This window comes from Balearica regulorum, chromosome 8 (genome assembly GCF_011004875.1).
Source record: "Balearica regulorum gibbericeps isolate bBalReg1 chromosome 8, bBalReg1.pri, whole genome shotgun sequence".
In the NCBI taxonomy this organism is placed as follows: domain Eukaryota; kingdom Metazoa; phylum Chordata; class Aves; order Gruiformes; family Gruidae; genus Balearica; species Balearica regulorum.
The window spans coordinates 2,121,357-2,143,603 of NC_046191.1; the positions used below are offsets into that span (position 1 = coordinate 2,121,357).

At 56.5% G+C, this 22,247-nt stretch overlaps 1 protein-coding gene across 1 annotated transcript in view; it reads right to left on the reverse strand.

The window, feature by feature from the left end:
* Positions 1-372: 372 nt before the first annotated feature.
* SGIP1 (SH3GL interacting endocytic adaptor 1) overlaps positions 373-22,247 on the reverse strand; it is a 54,919-nt gene continuing 33,044 nt past the window's right edge. The window contains exons 12-24 of the mRNA XM_075759158.1: positions 22,091-22,183; positions 20,793-20,867; positions 18,421-18,876; positions 15,247-15,368; positions 14,288-14,414; positions 10,797-10,856; positions 5,548-5,659; positions 4,997-5,152; positions 4,384-4,516; positions 3,888-4,090; positions 2,212-2,276; positions 1,442-1,606; positions 373-947 (exon numbers count right to left, since the gene is read on the reverse strand). Coding sequence (XP_075615273.1) covers positions 925-947; positions 1,442-1,606; positions 2,212-2,276; positions 3,888-4,090; positions 4,384-4,516; positions 4,997-5,152; positions 5,548-5,659; positions 10,797-10,856; positions 14,288-14,414; positions 15,247-15,368; positions 18,421-18,876; positions 20,793-20,867; positions 22,091-22,183 — 1,790 coding nt within the window. The 3' untranslated portion in view covers positions 373-924. The remainder of the gene's footprint in view (positions 948-1,441; positions 1,607-2,211; positions 2,277-3,887; positions 4,091-4,383; positions 4,517-4,996; positions 5,153-5,547; positions 5,660-10,796; positions 10,857-14,287; positions 14,415-15,246; positions 15,369-18,420; positions 18,877-20,792; positions 20,868-22,090; positions 22,184-22,247) is intronic.

Genomic DNA, 22,247 nt, shown 5'->3' on the forward strand with positions numbered 1-22,247 from the left:
TCTGGAGACTGCTCGGAAAATGTGTCCTTAAAAACAGCCATCGCTTTTCCGGACAGTGCTGTAAGCTCGGGGCTCCTACCCAGCCTCTCTGCCCGCTCATCTCCTTATCTGCAGCTCTGCAAAGTGTAAGGACACGCGGCAGAGAGAAGCGCTCGTCGCCTGTGCGCGCGCTGCTGGGACTCCTGACGGTGAATCTGCGGCTGTAAGAGAACAAGGGCACGTTCACGGAGGTTTCTTGTGATGGAAACTTGACGTAAGTACTCTTTATAGAAGTGACTTTTTTTTTTTTTTCCTCCTGCTTTTTGCTGGGAGACTGTATTAGGAACCTCCACGTTTACAGCAATATTTTTTCTGGAGTTAAACCAGCTAAACTTGAAGATAGAGCTTTTTATTCATCACCGTGAGACATACTAAGGACTGAAGAAAAAGTAAATCAGCATGTCGGTTCTACTTCACTCTCTCTTTGTGAGGCACCCCCTTCATAACAGCTATCAGTATTGTATTTAAATCGTATATATTGACAAAATGTAATCTACCTCTGTAAGCATTGTGCCATTCAACAGTACTACTATTAAATTTATATACCACAGTTTAAATTACATCCATTTCATGAATGGTAAAATGCTAAAACTCAAGTGTCTAACTGCCAAAATACAGCCTTACTGGAATGAGTACAATTTACAAATACAATAATTACATTTTAAAACCATTAACAATGTTACATCTAGAAGTAAATACTGTAGGACTGGTCAAGACGGTGTTTTCCAAGGAAAAAAATGCTGAAAGTTGTCGACACTTCCAACAGAAATGTCCCGAGTGCAGGATATAGTTCATTTTCCTTAAACTGTAATTAAAACCCGTTCCACACACAGCAGTCCTTGGGTATTTTCCATATTATTTTCCATAGACTTGCATAAGCTTCCATCAGTTATCGGCCAAGTATTTACCTAGAAATGGGATCAGAAATCAGCTGCGGGGAGGAAGCAGCCCCGATTCCCGAGGGATGGCCGCCCGCTGCCGGCCCCTGCACCCACGGCTGTGCTGCTGTAATGCACGAGCAGCACACGGAAAAATACTTGTATTCCTCTGCAGCAATGGGGCAAAAGGCAAAATACTTGTCTTTCTCTGCAGCGATGGGGCAAAAGCTCTTCCTGGAGATCCCCAGACCTTGCCTTTCATGCAGGACCCACGAGCAGAATAGAACCCATGAAATTCAAGGCTCTCATAAACGGTAGCAGGATGTATTTCACGAAATTTATTTTATTTCGTACTTTTGCCCCTCTGCCGCCGGTCAGGCCCATCACGCCGTGCTGCGGTGGGACCTCTGGGCTTCAGCCGTCACCAAATATCCAGCACGGGCAGCCCCAGGCACGCCAGCACAGCTGGAGGGGACGTCAGGGACACTGCCATCCCAAAGAGGAGCCGCCGGCGAGGCACCTACCTGCCGCAAACCTCTTCTTGATGAGGGAGAAGCGGTACCCGGCGCCGACGAGCTCGATGTCGCAGCTGGACAGCGTGCTCCCCTCGCTGGTGAACTGCACGGCCAGGGGGGCCGGGGTGCTGGGCCCCTCCGAGAGCTGGAATCGGGCCAGCAGAGACCCCACACCTGCAATTTAAAAGTCCCGCAAGAGACGCTTAGAGCCCGGAGAGGCATGGCACGCGTCCCGGGGCCGGGTTTGCCAGCAAAGGCAATGAGATGCCCAAAGGGCTGCAAGTGAAGCCCACTCCCACGGTGGCACCCGAGCCAGCAGCATTCCCCCCCCCCCCCCAGGGTGGGGTGCAGAGGGGATCCCCCTCATCCTCCCAGCAGATTTTTACTTTTCAGACACCCCAGCGACACGGAGCAGCTGAGCTGCGTGGGTGACACGCGGAGAAGTGACCCGTGGGAGGCTGCGGTCCCCCCGACGGGGATGCAACGCGGAGCCTCAGCCTTCAAATACAGAGGGACAACAGAGCAAAGGACTTGGCAAACAACCGCATCCAAACCCGGCGTGTTATTACCCTTCTGTGATGCCAAAGCGGTTGGCAAACCATTACCGGTGGCACGTATCCCCGCTTTTCTAAGCTCTTTGCTCCTAGCTTTAAATAGCATCCTCCCCTGGCAAGCGCCAGCAGGAATCCGCGTGTCCGGACTTGTGTGCAGGCACGATAAATGGGTCAGTGTCTGATTTAAGTATTCAGAGTTAATAACATGCATGTTTGCAGGATTACCTCCATTTTCTGACTTCTGAGAGATATCGGGGATCTTCCACAATATCCTTTGCTGTTCGGCATTCCTAAAAACACACAAAGAAGAGCATTTCTGTGAGAAACAAAAAATTACAAAGCAGTCGTTTGAATTTTGCTAAAGGCCGTGTGGGCTGGGGGAGTAGCTCCGGTGCCGCTCTCCAGAGCTGCAATTCTGGGACCTTGGCTTTGGGTTTGACCCGAGCAGGAAAACGCTGCTCTTGCAGTGCGGGTGAGCGATGGGCGAGAGGCAACGGGGCTGGGCTCTGCCCTGCTTCCCTGCTGCCAATGCGCATGCCCGTGCCTACGGCAGCGACGGCCACGCGTCCCTCTGAGCCCTCGAGAATGGTTCCTGGCTTAGACGGGTGCGCTCTTTGCTGGGTGAAACAATGGCTGGAAGGCCGAGCCCAGAGTTGTGGTGAACGGAGGTAAACTCAGTTGGCGGCCGGTCACAAGCGGTGTTCCCCAGGGCTCAGTCTTGGGGCCGGTCTTGTTTAATGTCTTAATTAATGATCTGGATGAGGGGATCGGGTGCACCCTCAGTCAGTTTGCAGATGACACCAAATTGGGTGGGAGTGTTGATCTGCTGGAGGGTGGGAAGGCTCTGCAGAGGGATCTGGGCATGCTGGATCCGTGGGCTGAGGCCAACTGTGTGAGGTTCAACACGGCTCAGTGCCGGCTCCTGCCCTTGGGTCACAACCACCCCCACGCAACGCTACAGGCTTGGGAAGAGTGGCTGGAAAGCTGCCTGGAGGAAAAGGACCTGGGGGTGTTGGTTAACGGTCAGTGAACATGAGCCGGCAGTGTGCCCGGGTGGCCAAGAAGGCCAACAGCATCCTGGCTGGTATCAGGAATGGTGTGGCCAGCAGGACCAGGGCGGTGATCATCCCCCTGTACTCGGCTCTGGTGAGGCTGCACCTCGAGTGCTGGGTTCAGTTTTGGGCCCCTCACGCCAAGAAGGACATTGAGGTGCTGGAGTGTGTCCGGAGAAGGGCAACGGAGTGGGGAAGGGTCTGGAGCACAAGTCTGGTGAGGAGCAGCTGAGGGAACTGGGGTTGTTTAGTCTGGAGAAGAGGAGGCTGAGGGGAGACCTGATCACTCTCTACAGCCACCTAAAAGGAGGTTGTGGTGAGGTGGGTGTTGGTCTCTTCTCCCAAGTAACTAGCAATAGGACAAGAGGAAATGGTCCCAAGTTGTCTCAGGGGAGATTTAGATTAGATATTAGGAGAAATTTCTTCCCCAAAAGAGTGGTCAGGCATGCCACAGGCTGCCCAGAGAGGTGGTGGAGTCACCATCCCTGGAGGTGTTCAAAAAAATGGGTAGACGTGGCACTTCGGGACATGGTTTAGTAGACATGGTGATGTTGGTTCGATGGTTGGACTTGATGATCTTAGAGGTCTTATCCAACCTTAAGATTCTACGATTCTATGATTCTATAAAAGTAGCCAAAACACAAAACAAGGGTTGTTACTCCGCTACCTGCACACAGGCGTTCAGCTCTGACCGCTTGCTTGTGGGAATGGCAAGGAAAAAACATCAGAGTGGGGTGGCATGCTTCCTCCTGCAAGAGGAGGACGGGTTTGGGTCCCCAGCGTGCCCGCAGACACCTCCCGAGTGGCAGAGACAGCAAAAGAGCTCTTTGTCGGGTGAGAGGTTCCTACCAGACAGCGGGAGGAAGCACAGCTTGAAGTTTGGTGACTCCTCCGTCGACGGGGACGAGGAACTGGACGTTGTTTAGAGCTACCGGTGTGGTCATTGCCTCTGTATTGTATTTGTAGTCAATGCGGAGGTCAGTGCTTGCAGGGTCACACCGCCAGCTCACTGCAAGGTTTAATGGAGTAGACTGAATACCCTGGGCAGATACCTTCCAAAATGACAGAAAAAACATTTAGTTTCCGTAGGGGTGAAGGGAGAAATCCCATTTTACAGACACGGTAATTGCATTTGGTTTCAGAGGAGACAATACCTTGAATTCTCATAGAAAGTTTGTACTGGGCTCAAAATCAGGCAATCTAGCGACCCACAGAAGGGACTAGTGGGACAGCATGCCCCCACCTCACGTTATCTCCACTCTGCACTAGGGAAATAGCTTCTTTTACGTCTCTAAGTTAAGCACACAGTTTTGGCACGGCTTTATCTCACAAAAAAAACCCCTACCTGGTATTTGAGCATATCCACATTGTAATAGGTGGCTTGCGGTTTCTGTTCCGATACCTTCTTTAGGTGAGTCATCAGATTTGGCATGTTGACCCAGAACTCCTTCGTGTTGGCATCACTCTGCGTGTTGTCACTGCACAGAGGGAGAATTAACCCTTCACGTAAGCCGCCTCGGCAGGAGAAAGTTTCTCTAGGAAGCATGCAGGGCAGCGGCGCCGGCCGCCAGCTGGGACCGCATTTAATCCCACATTTCGAGAAATATTGCCTCCCTCCTGCGCATCTCTGGCTTGTCCTCAGGTACCTCCGGGGAGGCACAGCAGATGCAACCCGTAGGTCATCTCACTTTGCAAAGAGGAGGTCTAACGAGCAGAGCGAGGCACAAAACGAGCGAACCCCATCAAAGCACTTGCTCCTCTCTGCTGACGCTCTTCTGCCTGGCAAAGGGGCTGCTCTCAGGAGTACTCCGGCAAATACGTAAGGGCTTGAGAGTTTCCTTCCCCAAATCAGGGCAGGCTTCCAAGCAAGATACTTTGGGCCATGTGTTTTTGCCAAGGAAAAACTACTTTTCTGGAAACCCGCCTTCCTGTGGGATGCTGGCGAGGCGGGGGCTTACCAGCAGAGGAGCTGGGGGTTTGGCAGGACGTGCTCCAGCCTGTTGTAGTTCAGCACGCGGAAGGTGAGCACCGCCGGAGCGGGGTTGTTGGCAAAGTGTCGGGTGATGCCCGCTGGAAACGACAGCACCATCTCCCCCGTGATCTTCACGATACACCTGCAGCGCCGGACACAGAGACCGAGGGGGGAGGAAACGGGGGGCTCAAAATGCAGCAGGAGGAGAGGGTTCACGGCAGGGACGGCGCGGTGACTGCACCCCACTTCCCACCCACCCCGCCGGGGAATGAGCCTCTCGTGGTCCTAAACTACGGCGAGCTGCAAGAGCAGGGAAGGCTGGTGGCCTGCTAGGGATGGGGACCGATGCTCAGGGGGATGCCCCAGGAGCATCCTGACCCTGGACCCCCGCCTGGCGCAGTGCACTGACATCCCAGCACCTCCTCTCCTCCCTCCCCATCCCTTGAGATGCTCACCAGAACCTCGAGAGCACCCCGAGCCTGTCCCGACCCCGGAATGCCCCGTAGTGACACCCAGACCCCGTCGGTCGGCACCTACTTGTTCGGGTCGGCCCCTTTGAAGTACGCGTTGACGGTTTCTGTGAAGGCGGCGGCGACGGGCAGGGTGTCCTGTGCCCCCATGGTGAGGGGGCTGGGCCCCCGCGATGAGCCTGCAACAGAGCAAAAACCTCCTCTTCTTACCCGCAGAGAGAAACGGCACCGCTCCCCCCCGGGGCTGGGCCGAGGGGGCACTCACCGGGAACCCCAGCCCAGCTTTAGGGCAAATATTAAGAAAAAGTCCCCCAGGCTTTGGATGAAGCTTTAAAAACACTTTAACATCGTCTTTCCCACAGCCCAAAAGCAAGCACAGAAGGTAACGGAGGAGCCCCGGCCAGGAGCAGCATGGGGGGCAGCGGCCCCCCCGGCACGGCGCACGGCAGGCTTTGCATGACAGTTTTTGCAGGAGGTTTCTGGGCCCCGGTAATTGGGGCTGGGGGGGCTGGGGGTGGGTTCGTTGTGCCTTGGCCGGATTGCTCAGGCTACCCGGGGGAAAGCGGGATATCATCCGTCTGCTCCCGTTGCTGCCTGCGGGACCCCCAGCCTGCGGGGAACCCCGCAATCCCCGGCATGCCTGGCGACCCCCCCCCACCCCGGCCCCGCACGGCCGCTCACCCCGCAATGCCCGCGGTACGCTACGGCAAATCTGCAAATGGTCAGCAACCGGGAACTACGGAGGAGAACGTGGGACTCCGGGTGCAAAAGCTAGAGCGATCCACGGTTTGGTGGGGGGGGTTAAACAAAGAGGAAACGTTTGCTCATGCTGTGCGTCCGTGGACACTAGCCAGGCTCTGGAATAATTCAGCCCCACATGGTCACACGCAGGTTTCCCTTTGCTGGCCAGAAATGTCTGACCCAAAAAAAACATTTGAGGAGGAAAGCATCGCTGCACGCGTACGCCAGAAGCCCTGGGCGTGCGGGAAACCCTGCGTGGGGGGGGCAAGGTCCCGCTCCGCACCACCAAGAGGAGAGCGAGTGGGGGCTTTGGCACGGCAAAACTCTCGCCGCTCCCCTGGGGAAACTGCCGAAAGATCAGCCCGGCGTTGGTCACAAAGCCGACATACGAGGCGCTGACCCCCGGGCACCCAAAAAACTCCTGGAGAGGTTAGCACCCCTGCCTGGCACCTCCAGTTCAGCCTCATCTAGTTTTCTGCACCGCACCGTTTTGGAACCTTTTTTTTTTCCTTTTTAATATCGCAGCCTGTACATCAGGGTAAGCACCAGGATTATTTTCCCTGGTGCAAACTATAAAGCGACGGCAAAGGTCTCCGGAGGGGCAGCTTACCCGGGGACCCCGACACCCCCTTACCCTGTTACCTTTGCTCACAGGGTCAGAATCGGGGAGGCGAAACGGGCTATTAGTTCTGCCCAGGGTTTTGTTCGGAGCGTGCAAGCGTGTGCAAGCAGCCAGCCAAAGCCACCCGGGATTAAACGCCGGCCCGGGGAAGGGCAGCACCTCCGCCGGCAGCGGGAAAAGCAAAGCAACTGAGTGGAATGCAGCGTGTGTCTGGTGAGCTCCCGCTTTTCTTCCTGGGCTGGCTTTAAAAATAATCCCCTCTCTTCTTCCTCTGCTGCTTCCCGCCGCCGCCCCGTCGCCTGTCGTGCCTGTGCCTTGGCTTGCTGGCTTTTTTGCCCAAGCAATCCGCCGTGGGTTTTGTGTGATGTGCTGTACGCTCCTGGCTTGCTGCTGCAAATTTTAAATAATAGGGCTTGGGTGGAGGAAATCAGGGTTCGTAACGTCTCCTGGGGAAAGCACTCCTGTCACTTAAATTACACTTTGAGTTTTGATATATTAATTGTGAAAAAAACGCGGCATTCGCAGGTGAAGATTGCTCGCGCCTTACAAATGCATCTGTGCAGGCAGTGCGTTAATGTAGAAAACCAAAGTTGCTCTCTCCTAGAGGCACAGACGAGCCTCTCCTCCGGGGCTGGGGTTTGCCCTTCAAATGTCTAACGGAGCCTAAAAGGGTGTAAAAACAAAAAATAAATGTAGCCTCTTGGTCATACGCCTTAAGAGACGCAGGGGAATAAGCGATTTCAGCCGCAGCCTGGAAAAACGCTGCTCGATAAAGCGCAGCGCGGCCGGCTGCCCCGGCGTACGGGACAGGCAGACGGAGCATCTCACCCACACGGGACAGAGCCATGGCCACACACACGCTAATTATCCTAACGACCCCAGCGAGGCAGCCCGCGGCTCCCCGGGCTCTCGGCTTTGGAGGACACAGCTCCGCGCTGCGCGTCGGGGACCCGGCAAACCGTCCCGCCGAAGAGCAGACGTGTCACATCGGTGCCAAACGTGCGCGAAGGCACGGGCAGCTCCCCCCAACCGCCCGTCACCGCAGCCACGCTGCGACCCCCGGCTGTGCGGCAGAGGGGACACGCGTGGACTGGCAGGGCAACGTGTTTTTTTAATAAATTCTTTCCCTAGACACCGCCGGTGGGTTATCGGTGAGCGCATCCTTGCTCCCCACACCCAGAGCAAGGAACCCCCCGCCCCGCGCATCAAATCCAGCCGCGAACGCGGTGGGATGTTCTCATCACATCCACCCAGAAACACAGACGGGGTTCAAAACCGGCAGCGCTGGCTATAGAGGGGTGAAAACGGGAGGTGCCACCCGGCAGAGGAACGCCAGGGAAGGCGAGAGGAAGGTCTTCAGCTGCCCAGCACCAGCAAAGCCCGCGCTCCTCGGCAATATAATCATTCTTCTTTGGGAGAGAACACCAAACCTCCCAGAGAGGCGCGCACCGATGCAGCCGGGTTTAGCCTAGCCCCCGCCCCGGCGCCTTTTCCCTGATTTTTCAATCTCTCGTTTCTTCCACCGTTTCTCCGTACATATCCGAGACATTCTCCGGAATGACAAACGGTGTGTGCAGGGATAAACTGCCTCGTCTCACTTCTCCCTGCTCCCAGGCTCAGGTGGCCTTTGAAAAGCTGGATTCATCCGAGCGGCAGCAGCCGCAGAACAGCCTCCTCGTTTCGACCCTGACTCGGACCGAAACTCCCGTGGCTGTAACCGGCATTCAGGGGGCTCGGCTCCCTCCGCTCCTCCCCCATGAACCTTTATATTCTTCTCTTCAGGGCTTCAGAGACTAAACAGCTTTTTAATTGAAAACTTTCATGTAAAAAGAAGAGTATAGTCTATTTTAAGTCCGAAAATTCTTTTCCGGAAACTTGAGAGACAAGTCTAGTTAAAGCACATACTGTGGCACGCCTCCACCAAAAATCTGGCTTTTCAGTGACTTGCTTCAGGAGTCATTTTTAGAAACTTTGCATTTTGGCAAAATGACCTGATAATACTGGAGGAAAAAAAAAAAATAATCCACTTTATGGAGCTTTGGATCCAGCCAGAAGCAGCGCACCAGGTTTATTCGCCTTACTTTTCCCTACACAAGGGTGGAAAATACAGACGTGGAGGAGCGACAGCGGAGTACAACGATCCTGGTACACAGCTCTGCCGGCGTATCCGGGGGAGCAGCAGCACCACGTCTTCGCACACACGAACAAACTACCCCGCGTTCTGCAAATACATGGATCTTGGCCAAAAAAACCCCTCCAAACCTAGAAACATGCCCCGAGTTACAGACACCAGACCCTGCAGATCTCCTTTTGCCTCCCTAGAGATGAGCATTGAAATTTCACTTTTTTTTTTTTTTTTTGAAAGTTGGACTCAAAGATATAGGGCTAGATGAGGGTGTGGAAGCGAGATAGCTCCTTCCCGGGATGTGAGATGAGGCCCGGAGCCAGTGGCGTGCTCCTGCAGCCCCGATGCCGAAGGGCTCAGCCAGGGACCAGGGGACAAACCCCCCCCCTCCGGCTCTGACCCTTCATGCTGCCGTAACAAAGTACGAGGATTCAAATACACCCTTCCAAACCGTTAACAGGCAAAACCAGAGGAACCCCCCCCGAACGCTAGATGTGCTCGCAGTGCTGGTGGCTAGGCTGAGCGAGGGGGAGGAGGAGGAGGCACGGAGCTGGGGGTGCGCAGCGCTGGGGTACACATACTGGGGGGTGACGCGCTCAGCTCTTCCCGAAGCCCCGGACAGGCGGGTGGCACCTGGGAAAGGAAACCCAGGAAGGTTTTTTGGGTTTTTTTGCTGGAAACGGCAAAACTACAGCGAGGATCGGGAGGAAGCAGTTCCTCCCCGGCCCCCTCCCAGGTCTAAGCGGGGGGCTGCGGTCAGAGCGGGACCACCGCCTCCATCCCTGCCGTCCGCTGCTGCTACGGCATCGTGCTCGCCGAGGTGGGCTTTGCTGCAGGCCCACAAGCGGCCCGTGCTCAGTGCCCCCGGCCGGGCTGTTTGCTGGAGGGGACGCACCGTCCAGAGAGGGGGACCCACGGGACCCGTGCTGCCGCACAGCATCCCCCGGCCCGCTCTGCCTGCAGGCACCACAACAGCTTCAACGCGCTTCCCTCGGGTTTTAAAGCACCTATTCCTGCTGCTAGCAAACCTCCCCGCTTTTCTTTTCTTTTTCTTTCTTTTTTTTTTTTTTTTTTTTTAAGAAAAACGTTAGCCTGCGAGACAAAGCTTCCTCCGAATCCCTGGGGCTCCCGGAGCGGGACTGGCCGCCCAGGCGCTCGTCGCTCTGCCCTCTCTGCCGTGCGACGCTGCTCGGAGAAGCTGCCACCTGCCCCGAAAGAAGCTCTCGTCCCCCTGCATGCTCCCCAACGCCCTTCTCACCCACGAGGCACCCCAAAAACCCCCACCGCCTCCGGGCCAGCCGCCCGGCAGCACAACCCGGCGCCATTTCGGCCACGCTCCCTGGCAGCGCCGGCACACTCCTCACCCCTCACCGCGGAAAAATCCGACGGGAGGTGGTGAAAGGGTCCCGGCTTGGCGGAGAACCCTCCGTCCTTTGGTTTTTAATTAACCGCACCGTGCCACAGCCCGCTCGGGGTAACGAGCAGCTCGCGAGGGAGAGCAGAAAGAAGCCCTGGTTGACAGAGTCAAGTTCCTCGGCAGTGCAAGCGGTTTCGCTCTCTGGTTTGCACCTCAGTCTCGGTACGAGAATATTCTTTTGGGTTTTGGTTTGTTTGGGTTGGTTCGGGGTTGGTTTTTTTTAAGAGGGAAACAGATCGTCGGGAGAAATGGCACAAATCAGATCAAGATTATTCAGGTCGAACTTGTGATGTCAGCTAAGTAGCATTTTGCACGGAAAGCCGGACTGGAGCCTTTGAAGGAAACCCCGGGAAGTCAGAGAGCAAGAGCAAGGGGAGCAAGTCGGTACGGGGTGTGCTGTGCACTACTTACCTTCGAAAGTCAAATAAAACTTTCCTCTGTCAAACCAAACGAGGGAAGGCTGTTCATTCTCTGTATGGCCAGGAGTTGAAGCGGGATGGGAAAGGTTAAGGAGAGGGAGAGAGAAGGACACAGTGTGAGTCACAGAGCAGGTCATTTATCTCGCTACGGGGAGGGGACGAGGCGCTGCAAGGCGTTCACGTGCAAGGAAAGGGGGGGGACGCTTAAACTCTGGTTTTGGCTTAGGAAACAGAAAGCAGAAAGCGAAGCTATGCAAGCCCAGATGGAAGAGTACTTTTGCCCGCTTGGTGAGGATTTTGGGGGGGGTTTCTCTATTTATTTTTTTTTTTTTTTTTTGGTCTAGAGTAGAAGAGGCTTCTCGGCTCCTGCACTCCGTTAGCACGTTCTAACTGCGCTGACTTTGGCAAACAGCCTCATCCTCTTCACCTCCGGCGACGTCTCTGCTGGGCTACAACAGCAGCAGCGAGCGTTTCCCCGGCAGGATGCTGCAGCCGCACGCCACGCCGGCGTGCAAAGCGAGTGACAGCGGACCGCAGGTATTTTTCTGTTGCATTTCAGGACGTAAAACTTGCAGATAAACGGACACACGCACACAGAGCAGGAGATGCCTAGCTGGAATTTTTCCTTTCCCGTTACAACCACCAGCTCCCTGCACTCACACCGCCTCAAAAGCCACGTTAGACACCAGGTAGTATTGAAATAATTGTGGGGGGGGAGGGAAATCCAACGGCTTTTTGCATTATTAAAGTAACTTTTGAACTGAGGGGGTGATAGCCTTTCACCCCGCAGTCTTTGTCGTCACTGAGAAACTGTCATGCAAGGTGCTGCGAGCGGGGGGGGGCCGGGGCTCGGGGTACCCGCAGCCACCCGCTCCGAAGCCGGGTGTTTCACAGCGCCTGTCAAACTGCAGGCACTTTGGCAATGAAAGCAGCATCTTCTGACAACGGAAGCAGAAGAAATGCAAAGGAAAGGAAAAAAATAAAAAAAAAAGAATGAGAAAACGAATCCCAAATAAAATCAAGCAGCGTACTATATCAATGAAAAAAGACAGAGGTGGATTTTAACAAGAAAAATAACAGAAGGGGCGCTGACACAGAAATAACAGCTTCTTTCTCGGCAATAAGTTATTCAGACCGCACATGCAACCACAACGAAAGCAAACCAGAGCAGCACGGAGGACAAATAAACGAAATCACTCTTGGACAAACTCCATCGGACTTGGCCACAGGAAACAAGAGACGGAGAGCGTGGCGGAGACGGACCCGAGGGCTGTGGACAGCCCCAGCCGGGTCGGGGTGTCCCAGCCCCACGGGACCCCAGCGGTCCCTGCCCCACCGCTGCGCCCACAGACCTGCCCGGCCCGGCCCCCGCTGCGCTGCACGCCCTTCGCCTTCTCCTTCCCTCTTTCTGCAAGACAAACCCGGGAATTCGGCCTGCTCTCTCCTCCGCTACGGGGGTGCAGCCCGGTGCGGCAAGGTGATGCTCGCCCAGCGCCGGTGCCCAACCTTGCGCCGGTCGCCTTGGCGGAGACAACCGGGAGACGTTTGGGCTTTCCCAGGGTGGCTCCCAAACCCCGTCTGCTCCCCCCACCCCGGTCCGGCTTTTCCCAGGCCAAATCCTGGCAACGTGGCACCCGCCACGTGGGTTGCATGGTGCTGGGAGTGCAAAACCTGCAATCTGGGGGGGGGGGGGAGCTCCTCCCGGCTGCCCTGTTCAGCCTTCCCCTGCTGAGGGGTGACCCGAGAGCCCCGATTTCGGCTCCCTTGCAAGGAACACCCCCCCCCCACCCCCGCAGAGGGGGTGGGAGCTGCTGGGGCCAGCGGGCACAGCTTCCCCCCAGCCCCGGCAGCCCCTGCTGCTCAGGGTGGGTGAGTCATTAAAAAACATCAACCGGCAATTTTTGTTCACAAAAATATACGTGTTAAAGGAAAAAATAATAAATTGAAAACCGAGAGCCTAAGGGAGCCACGCCTGCTCAGCCTACAGCATTTCATGGCCGCTTCTCCCGGCCTCCTGAAGCCCCCACGACCATCCTCATCCTCAGCCTGGCTGCTCCCCTCCGCCAAAATTGCCTTTACCGCCTGGACCCCAGGCACCGGCCGAGGCCACCGCCAGCCCCACCGACGGCCGCTCGACGGGACAGCGGCCACGGACAGGACGGGCAGCCGCCGCACCGGGGATGCTCGGAGCTGGATGGCCCCTTGCCTGAGACGTGGGTTTGGTTGGGTTTTTTTTTTCCCAGCAGCATGCTGTGACGGTGACCAACAACCGGCGAACAGGTAGAAGCATCTACGACACTTGGGGGGTGGTGGGGGGTGAAGCAAACAACAGGACGGAGACGCAGGTCAGAGACTCCAGCAAACCGACGGGGAGGGCTCGGGCGGGCACGCGTGGCCACCGGCACCGTGGGGACATCGCGTGGGGCCACCCCATCGTCTTCCAGCCATCAGAGACGGTGTCGGGGTGGCGATGCTGCCGTCCCCCATGGCCTCGCAGGGTGACAGCTGGTGGGCGACGCTGCAGCCAGGACCGCGGCTGAGCACGCACAAACACCGGCCAGGTTTGGGTTGGTTTTGGGTTTTTTTCGGAGCCGTGGCCTGCAAAGCTCCTTCCCCGCCACGCAAACCAGGCGTGCTCATCACAAAAACCACGGAAAGAAAAGGAAATTAAAAAAAAAAAAGGAGGAGGGGTGTTCCTGGTAGAAGATGGAGCTGAGGAAGCAAGGGGCGGTGGGGCTGGCAGCTGGGTGGGATGGCGGGGATGGCAGAGGAGGGTGCACCGGCAGCTGGACGGAGGGGACGGAGGGGACGGAGGGAGGTGCGGGGGACTCAGCGCGTGGAGCTTGGGAGCTGCCAGCCAGACTTCATTTGCATTTTTTTGTCTCAGGCCCCAGGGGGACCTGGGGGAGATTGGCAAAAATCCATGTTTTTCAGGACATTCCTCCAAAAAAAACCTGCAGCGCTTTGTTCTGGTCTGGGACGTGTCAAGCTAATGTTTTGGAAGAGCCTTCTCCAAGACCCCGTTTCCCACTACCGCTTTAAGGGGAAGTATGAATTTAAGACGTTCAAAGAGATTTAATATTGGCTGTCTCCTGAATCCCAAGGTCTGGCTTCCAGCCTCCCTCCCCTCCAGGGTAGAAGCATCCCTCGCAAAAAAAAAAAAAAAAAAAAAAGCTTATTTTGACCAAATTTACAGACCATAAGCACATTTCATGTTATATTTCACTTGCCGATGACCTCTAGCTTCCCCAAATGTTCATTTTTCACAACATTTGGAGCTGCCCCAAAGAAAGCTGCCCCAGCAGCATCACGCTCATGATCCATCACACCCCACCCCCCGCCTCGAATCCCCTTTTGCACTTAAAAACCTGATGAAAATTAGTGAACGTGAACCCGAAGAACAATCTAGCAAATGAAAAGGCTTCAAGACTCTTTTAAGGACATTCCGAAAGGTGAAAGAACAGCAGTACTGTATGTTTTTACCAACGGTGGGAGTGGTGGCTGCACTCAGGGAATTGGTGGAAGATATGGAAGAAGTACTTTCAGCACGGGCTAAAGGTGCTATCGGAGGAGGGCTGGATGAGTGAATAGGAGGGCTAAAAGGCCTGGACTGTAGAAAAACATAAAATAACAAAAGGTTAAAGAAAATATGCACAGCGACATTTGCATCAAACACACAGAAGCTTTTGCCGTAACCCTCTGCGCTTCCACGGACTCCGCCGGCGGCCCCGGGCAGCCCCGCCAGGCCAGCGCAAAACCGAACGGCTTTAGTTCTTTTGGCATCGCCGGCGGTTTAGTCCGGGCCTGGGAAAGCGGCAGACGAGTCCCACCGTCTCGTGGGTCTGGGTGTTTGAAGTCCCCACTCGCGCTGAGCGCGGGAGCTGCGGGGGCCGCGGGACGGATTTAACGCACCCGGTACCGGGAAGGGAGCGGTGCCCGCCAGCGCACCGGGGAGCAGCTCACTGGGTCCTTACGGACCCTTCGGGGATAATTCTATATCCGTAGCATCCATCCAAAAATTCTCTGCAGCTTACCTGAAGCAGCCCAGCAGGCACGGTACGGCGGTGGGCACCCCCCCCCAGCCAGCCGCCCTTCCCGGGACGGCCAGACCCTCGCCCCTCGCCTCCCCAGGGGCGCAGTCCCTTTTCGTGCCCGTTTTCTGCCTTTACCCTGACTGCGACCCTCCGCTCGGCTGCGGCTGGCACGGCCGGGCTGTGCCGGCGGGCAGAGCGGGAGCGTTCGCTGCCATTTTCCCACGTGTTGTTTGTCTCGGTGAACAAATCACGGAAAATTCTGCCCCCCCCCCATCCCCGGGCAGCCCCCGCTGGGTTACGAGCTCTTAGCGACTCAACTCCGTTAATCTGGCTGACCAGACTACAAACGTGCCCCCCCAGCACAACCCCCCGTGCACGCCACGCTCCCACTCGCGGCGGTGAACGTACCACGTCGGTGACGGTGGGCTTGCCGGGGGGCAGCTTGGGCCGGGACGGGGGTCGGGGCGGCGGTGGCGGAGGGGTGCCGCAGGCGGCCAGCGGCGTGCCGGGACGAGCCGGGGACGAGGAACCTGCAAGAAACGGGAGGCGTGAGCGTGCCGCAGGCTGACCCCCACGGCTGCTGGCCCCCCCCAGACCCCTGCGCCCACCCGTGCCCATCTTCTCCCCCAGGAGCCAGCGTGGGTGCCCAAGCACGCCCTGCACGAGTTCCTCTTGGCCGTTGCTCCACACGGGAGAAGAGCTTTTCGGGATCGCCGATGCCCACGCGTTTCCGGCAGGGCCATGTACCTGGGCCCCCTCGGCCGGGGACGCCGTGCAAAATTGTTATCGGAGGAGTTTTAGGGCTTTACCTGAAAACCAGACACGGGCAAGGGAAAAATGATGTGCTGCGAATGAGTTTAACCCCGGCAGCAGCTGATGCCCCAGCTCCCAGGGCTCCGCAGGCTCCCGGGGCGGCACGGCCGGCGAGCGGGGTCAGTCCCCCGCCACGGCAATGAGGGGTCCTGCTGCGGGGAGAGGGGGGGGCAAAGCTTTGTCTGAGCAAAGAAGAGGAAGGGTGGCTGAGCAAGGTTATCAGGTTTTCCGAGCCCTCCGGAAGGGTTTTGAAGGACACGAGCGTGCTGTCGTCAGGGTTCGCGTGGTCCCCAGCGGCTGCTGCCTTGCTGCGAAGGGGCACTTTTTGCAATCAGAGAGAAATTTTAATCGATGAATAAGAAGGTATCCAGCAGACTATTTTGCTCCCTGTACAGAAATTCCTTCCGGGTAAGTTCCGCAGTAACTGGTGCTGTACAGAGCAGTCGGAGATTGCGCCAAGACAAGAGGGGCGGCAGGAGCGGGGCGGGGGGGGATGCGGACCCCACTTTGCTGAGCCGGTGTTTGCTACCAGCGTCCGTGGAGCACAGCAGCGTGTTCTGCTCTGGAGAGCGGTGTGTTTTGCTCAGGCTAACAATAGGATGATGCCTTTAGCTTTATTTCTCAGGTTTACAAGAGACTCGGTTCACTGAGGTGGTTGGGTCGTGGCTCAGATTAAGGAATAGCAACGCTAGATCTAGAGAAAGGAGACTCAGCTGTAAACGGCAGAAGGCTAACACCAGCCATGGGCTTGTTTAAAGAGAGTAAATCCCGGCCATGCATTTTCACATCTCCAAAATTCAAGCCATTTTTATTTAGAAGCCTAATTTGGGAACCAAAATTTGACTTTTTCCTTCCTTATCCCACTAAAAGCCTAAGAACATGGGAGTTATCCAGGGAAACTAACCTAGCTGCACTGAACAAGTGTCACAAGACAGAGACTTCGAGGGTGCATTTTGCCTCCGTAGCCAGAGTCCTGCCAGACGTCGGCTCTCAGCCAGGGAGGTTTATTCTTTGGGTACTCAAGGTCCCTGGGAGACCGATGCACCTCGAGATATTTTTCTACACCAAGCAGCTGTGGCAGCACGCTGGAAACATCAGCGGGAAATCAGACGTCTGCTGGGATGCCGGTCCCCAGCCCCACCTTGGGATGCCGGGCTCCCGCGGGATGCGAAGGCTCGAGGGCAGCCCGGGATGGCTCTGCTCCGCCCGAGAGCCGGACAGCCCCAGGGACGGACACAGCAACGGGGACTCGGAAAGGTGGAGAGGGCAGGAATGGGAAGGGTGCCGGATCTGCACCGCACGCCCAGACCGGCTGCCTGAAGATGCGTGTGATTTTGGTGAGCGTATTTCAACGCTCTGCATCTTTACAGCGTGCTGGGCTGGGGGAGGCTGAGCGGAGACAGGAGGGGATTCCTGGGGAAGGGATGCAGATCTTCCCAAGCAGAGCACTACAGCCGGAACCTGGCTCCATGCATCCCGACTGGTGCGAGCGGGGTTTCTCCATCCATCCCCACGTGCGGAGCCACCGGCACGTCTCCGTCCTGCAGATCTCTGCTTACATGAGGCGGTGGCTCGGTTGTCATGGGGGTGGAGAGCAATGCAGCTTGCTGTCTCCTGCTGCCACTGTCCCAGAGAAGTCCCAGCTCCAACCAGTGCCACCAGGATCTGGATGCTGCAGCCCCCGGCACTGTGTGGACCCCCACCCACCCACCCACCCTCGCCAAGCGGGCACAGAAAAGCCACCACCACTGAAGCGAAAGCCACACTCGCAGTGACAGCCACGCTCGGGGGGACACCTCCAGCAGCCTACACCCCCCCCCCCCCCCCCAGAGGTGGCAAACCCCCAAAAGCAGCTGGTGTAAGGCTGGAGACAGCGGTGGGGCAGAGGGCTGGGGAGCCGCGCACCCAACGCGGCCATCGTCCCCCACCGCCGCCTGCACGGGTGGAGGTGCCTGCAGGGCAACGCTCTCACAAGTAACTTCTCACACACGCAGGGCAGCGGCACGGAGGCTGCTGGGGACAGGGATTTGCATACGGTGGCCACACGGTACAGTAAGTGCCCTGGGGTCGGCCTCTAAAATAACACCATCAGGATGCCCCTTCTTAAGCGCTATGGGAGAGCTTGTGTAAGCCGGCCTCTGACGAGCTCGTTTGCACTAACGGGCACTCAGACATTCATAATGAAGCAGGTGAAGCCAGGCAGCCCCCCTTGTGAGGGGTTCACCCTAGGAGCCATTTCTTCAGACCCAGCTGGGCACCCACGCTCTCACAGCTGAGAGGGACCAAGCGCCATCCAGGCCCATGTCACCTCTGAGCTGCGAGGTATTCGGTCTCTGCAACCCTGGGGCGATGGCGGGCGGTCACCCGTCTGTCTGCAACACGTTTAAATGCCTCTGTTTCCAAGGCTTGCTCAGATTATTTGTCTGAAATGTTTCCACCTATGTTCACTCTGAAGCCTACTGAGGACGGAACTGCAGCAATGGCAATCCCACGCCAAATCTTGCAGTTGGGGGGGGGTTACGTGCGTAGCAGAGGTGGGGAAGGGTGGCTCGTGGGAGCTCGGGGAGAGGCTGTCAGACCAATCTAACCATCAGACACGCAGCAGGGAGCGGGGGAGAGGACACAGGAGGCTGAGGGCAGACGCTGGACGTGGAAGCACGAGACGGTCGGGTAGGAGCGCGGGCGCCGGGCACAGGCACAACCAGGCGGGAGGGGACAGCGGATGCGGTCACGGCCACACCGAAGCACACCCAACGCCGCAGGACGTACCACTGGTGCTTCCTGTGCCGCTGCTGGCGCCCGGTCCGGGTGAGGAGACCACCGTGCGGTAGGTGGGCGGCGGAGGGGGAGGTGGGGTCGCTCTTTGTCCCAGCCCAAAATCTTTGGGAGAGGCAGCCGGCTCCAAGTTATCATCCTTAAGGTGAGGCTGCTCAGAAACCTTCTTGTGAACCTCTTCCAGGTGGAGCGGCGAGGGGAGCGGGCGGGAGGGCTCAGCCGCTGGAGCATCGGCCGGGCTGCCCGCTGCCGCCGGCGGGGACCCAGCTTTTTCCTGGGGCGTCAACTCCGGAGTCGTGTTTTCCGGGGATTGATCAGAAAAATTGACCCACTTGTCTTCTGCGTTAACAGCAGCAGACTTGGGGGATAGCACGGGGCCAAAAATGCTGTCCAAGTCATTGATGGATGGAAGTTTGTCACTTTTGAGTTCTGCTGCTGTCTGGTCCCCTCCTGCGGTCAAAGTAGTTTTATTTTACACTTAGCATTAACCGAGAGAGCTGCAGTCGCGCTATTCTCTACAGGGCTCTACGTCAGCTACTTTCTAGAGGAGATGCTTTAAAAGCACGTTTTCTTATAAGCTGCCGGGGAATACGATTCATGTGCGAGAAAGCTTCTACATCAGGTCATTTGCAATGTATAACGAACCACGCTGGGCAGAAACACGTACGCTGCACGAGAGCGCGCATGCACCGCGAGCCCAGCCCGCCTCCTCCATCGCTTCATGCACAACGGTCCCGTATCCTCCCCAGATTTACAGCTGCCCCTCAACCTTTGTTATATATCCTCTAAATAACATCGTCATGTCGTTATCGTCACTCTGAAGTATCAGTAGATATTAAACTTAGGCATTCAGCTCTCTTGCACGCTCTGCTATATATATTTATAAACACACCCATATAAATATATATATTTAAACATGCTGGCTTGACACTCTCGAGAGCTGGTGCTGGGCATGCAGTACAGGGAAGCAGACAGGACACACGTATTTCGGTTGCAAGCAGCAGATAAGGGTCTTTTAGGGCTCTGCTCGCTAACCGAGCTACCACACATCAACGTTCATATCTGACTTCATAACCAACACGGAGACAGGATTCATCAGCAAACCGTTCCACATCCGGAGGAGGGAGATCCTCCATCCCTCCTTTCCTGCCCTGTTTTCTTACATTTCTCTTCCCCACGGGCTGGAGCGCGGGGGGGGGGCTGGCAGCTCCCTAACCCCACGAAGGCTGCCCAGCGCTTCGGTTCGCACAGACCGGAGCGAGGGACGAGGCGAGGACAGGGGGGGAGCGCAGGAGCCACCTGCACACTGCTAAAACTACCGTGCCCTCCGGGGTCCTCATCTCAGCATCCCACCCCCGTTCCTGCGCTGGGACCCGTCTGCTGTTCTACTTTTCAGGGATAAAACTCTAGTTCTGCTAGAACGGATACAAAACTCTAGTTCTGCTAGAACAGATACAAAACTCTAGTTCTGCTAGAACGGATACAAAACTCTAGTTCTGCTAGAACGGATACGGCTGCTGAGGCGAGTAGAAAAATGAAGAGATGGGAGCGTGAATGAAATATTGATGGCTAGAGCAGTGAGCTCAGAGCAAGGGGTTTCTCCGTGGCAATGGTAGTAACGCCCCGAGGTGCTGCGTAAAGGTGCAGCGGGACCCTCTGCCCCCGCAGAGCACCCTGCCCACGGAGCAGGGACTGCCTGCCCTGCCTCGGACCCTGCCCCTCCAGGCAGCACCCTGCCAGCCACATGAATTATACGCTTATAAGCGCTGCACGTCCTCCGGCCGCATCCAGCGGGCGCCTTTCAACCCCTTCCTCCTTCAGCCTGTCCTTCCCTCCAGGCACCGCTTCGTTCACTCTCGCCTGCCCTGCCACATCCCCGCCTGCGGGACCGGGTGGGCTTTTCCCACCTTCCCTGAGAGCAGGAGGAATTTGGGAAGGCAGGGAGGGCCAGACCAGCCCCCCTCCCCAGGCAGACACCGCGTGCCGCGTTATTTCATAGGCACAGGCTGTGCGGTGCCACTCCAGGCACTAACAGCACCCCAGTTATTCCCAATTTTGAGCAGGACTTTAAGGTTTATATTGCATTTTGATTCTAAAAGCGACCGGTATCAAAGGCAGGGGGGGAGGAGAGAGCATTAAATTTCACCGGGGTGACGCTGGGAGCCAAAGGCAGATGCACCGCTTCTAAAGCATCACCCTAACCGCAGCATCCGCTGAAGCGCCACAAATGCAAGGGAAAGAGGATGCACGAGGGCCAAATCCCAAAACACACCCAAAACACAGCCACGGGGACCCGACCCCCCCACACACAGCCTACCGGGGCTGCGCAACAGCACGCGCGAGGCGGTACGGCGCCGAGCTTTTACCTATTCCCACCGTCAGCGGAGAGCCGGTGCGCGGCGGTGTGGCCGGGATGTTTTTTGGTGGGAGGGGTGGAGGAGCTGCAAAACAGAGCAGAGAGAGGGAGAAATTCAGCGTCGGTGCATGCGGAAATGTGTGCGGCTTCGCTGGGAAGGGGGGATCCGGCAGCGTGCTGCCGAGGTGCAAAGCGGGGAGCAGCACCGGCCCTGGATGATTGCCGGGTGAACAGGAGCATCCCCACAGCCTGGGAGCTTACGGTCGCTGAGCGACAAGCAATCATTGGTGACCTTTGTTGGGTTTTAGGGGTTTTTTTGTTTTGTTTTTAAATTTTCAAATCTTAGATCGTACTCATGTTTTAAAACCCAAATTAACATTTTAATTAAAATCTGTAGCCTCCGAGGCACACATCTGCCTCCGCGTTTCTCACGTGCCCAACCCCTACAGGCCCAGGATGCTCGTGCGGGAGGAGGTGCGCTGTGCCTAATTAACCCAACGCCGCGTTGCAGGGGCATTTTTGCCAAGCAGATGTAAACAGCACCTGAGACGGAACCTCCCGGAGGAGCAGCCCAGGAAGGACCGCGCCTGCTCTGGATGCGGCTCAGCGCCGTCGAGCATCCATTGCAATCACGAGAGTCACGATGCCCTTGCAGGCTCCTGACGCGGCCAGACATTGCCTTGACCTTGGCACGTTGGCAGCCCCAGGGCCGGGGGGTGGGTTTGACACGAATTAGGCTGTGCTAATGGTTAGTGAGGGGGGAAACAAGGAAAGAATGACTTTGCAGGTAGGGAGCAGGAAAAGCTGCAGTTCCCCTGGCTGCCCCAGACAATGAGGAAAGCAGCAACGAAACCCCGGGGATTTGGGGCCGTGTTGCCCTTCCTTACATTTGTCTGGAGAAACCGGTGCTTCGGACTCTTGGAGCCAAGGAAGCACACGCTGAACAGGAATGGCCGGGTATTCCTCACCCCCGAGGGCAGGGAGGGTTTAACCACTGGCTCCGTGCAGGCCGTTTGCTCCGGCCAGGGATATTTCCCCTTGCACAGCACGCACATGCCGGCAGAAGCACGTTTCCCCTGGGAGGATGTGCATCGTCTCTCCCGCCCTGGGTACCATCCATCTCACCCCTTATCAGACCCCTGCCTCTCCTCCAGCCTCCTGTACCGCGGCTAGAGTCAAGCCGGGAAGAAAAACTCCGCTCACTTGCTACAGGATTCAAACGTTACAGAATGGCACAGTACAGTAATCCAGGAAAAGATTTGATTTCTGTATATATTAATTAATTTTCATTTGGTAATAGTCACTTACTTCCAGTTGGAAAAGGTCTCGGTAGCTTTGGGGACTCTACGCTTGCGTTGACGGGCTGGACCGAACCCCATATCTCAGGCTGATCTAGTGTAGCTGAAAAATCAAAAATTAATAAATACACATGCAAGGGCATTGATAAAACTATTTTCTTACAAAT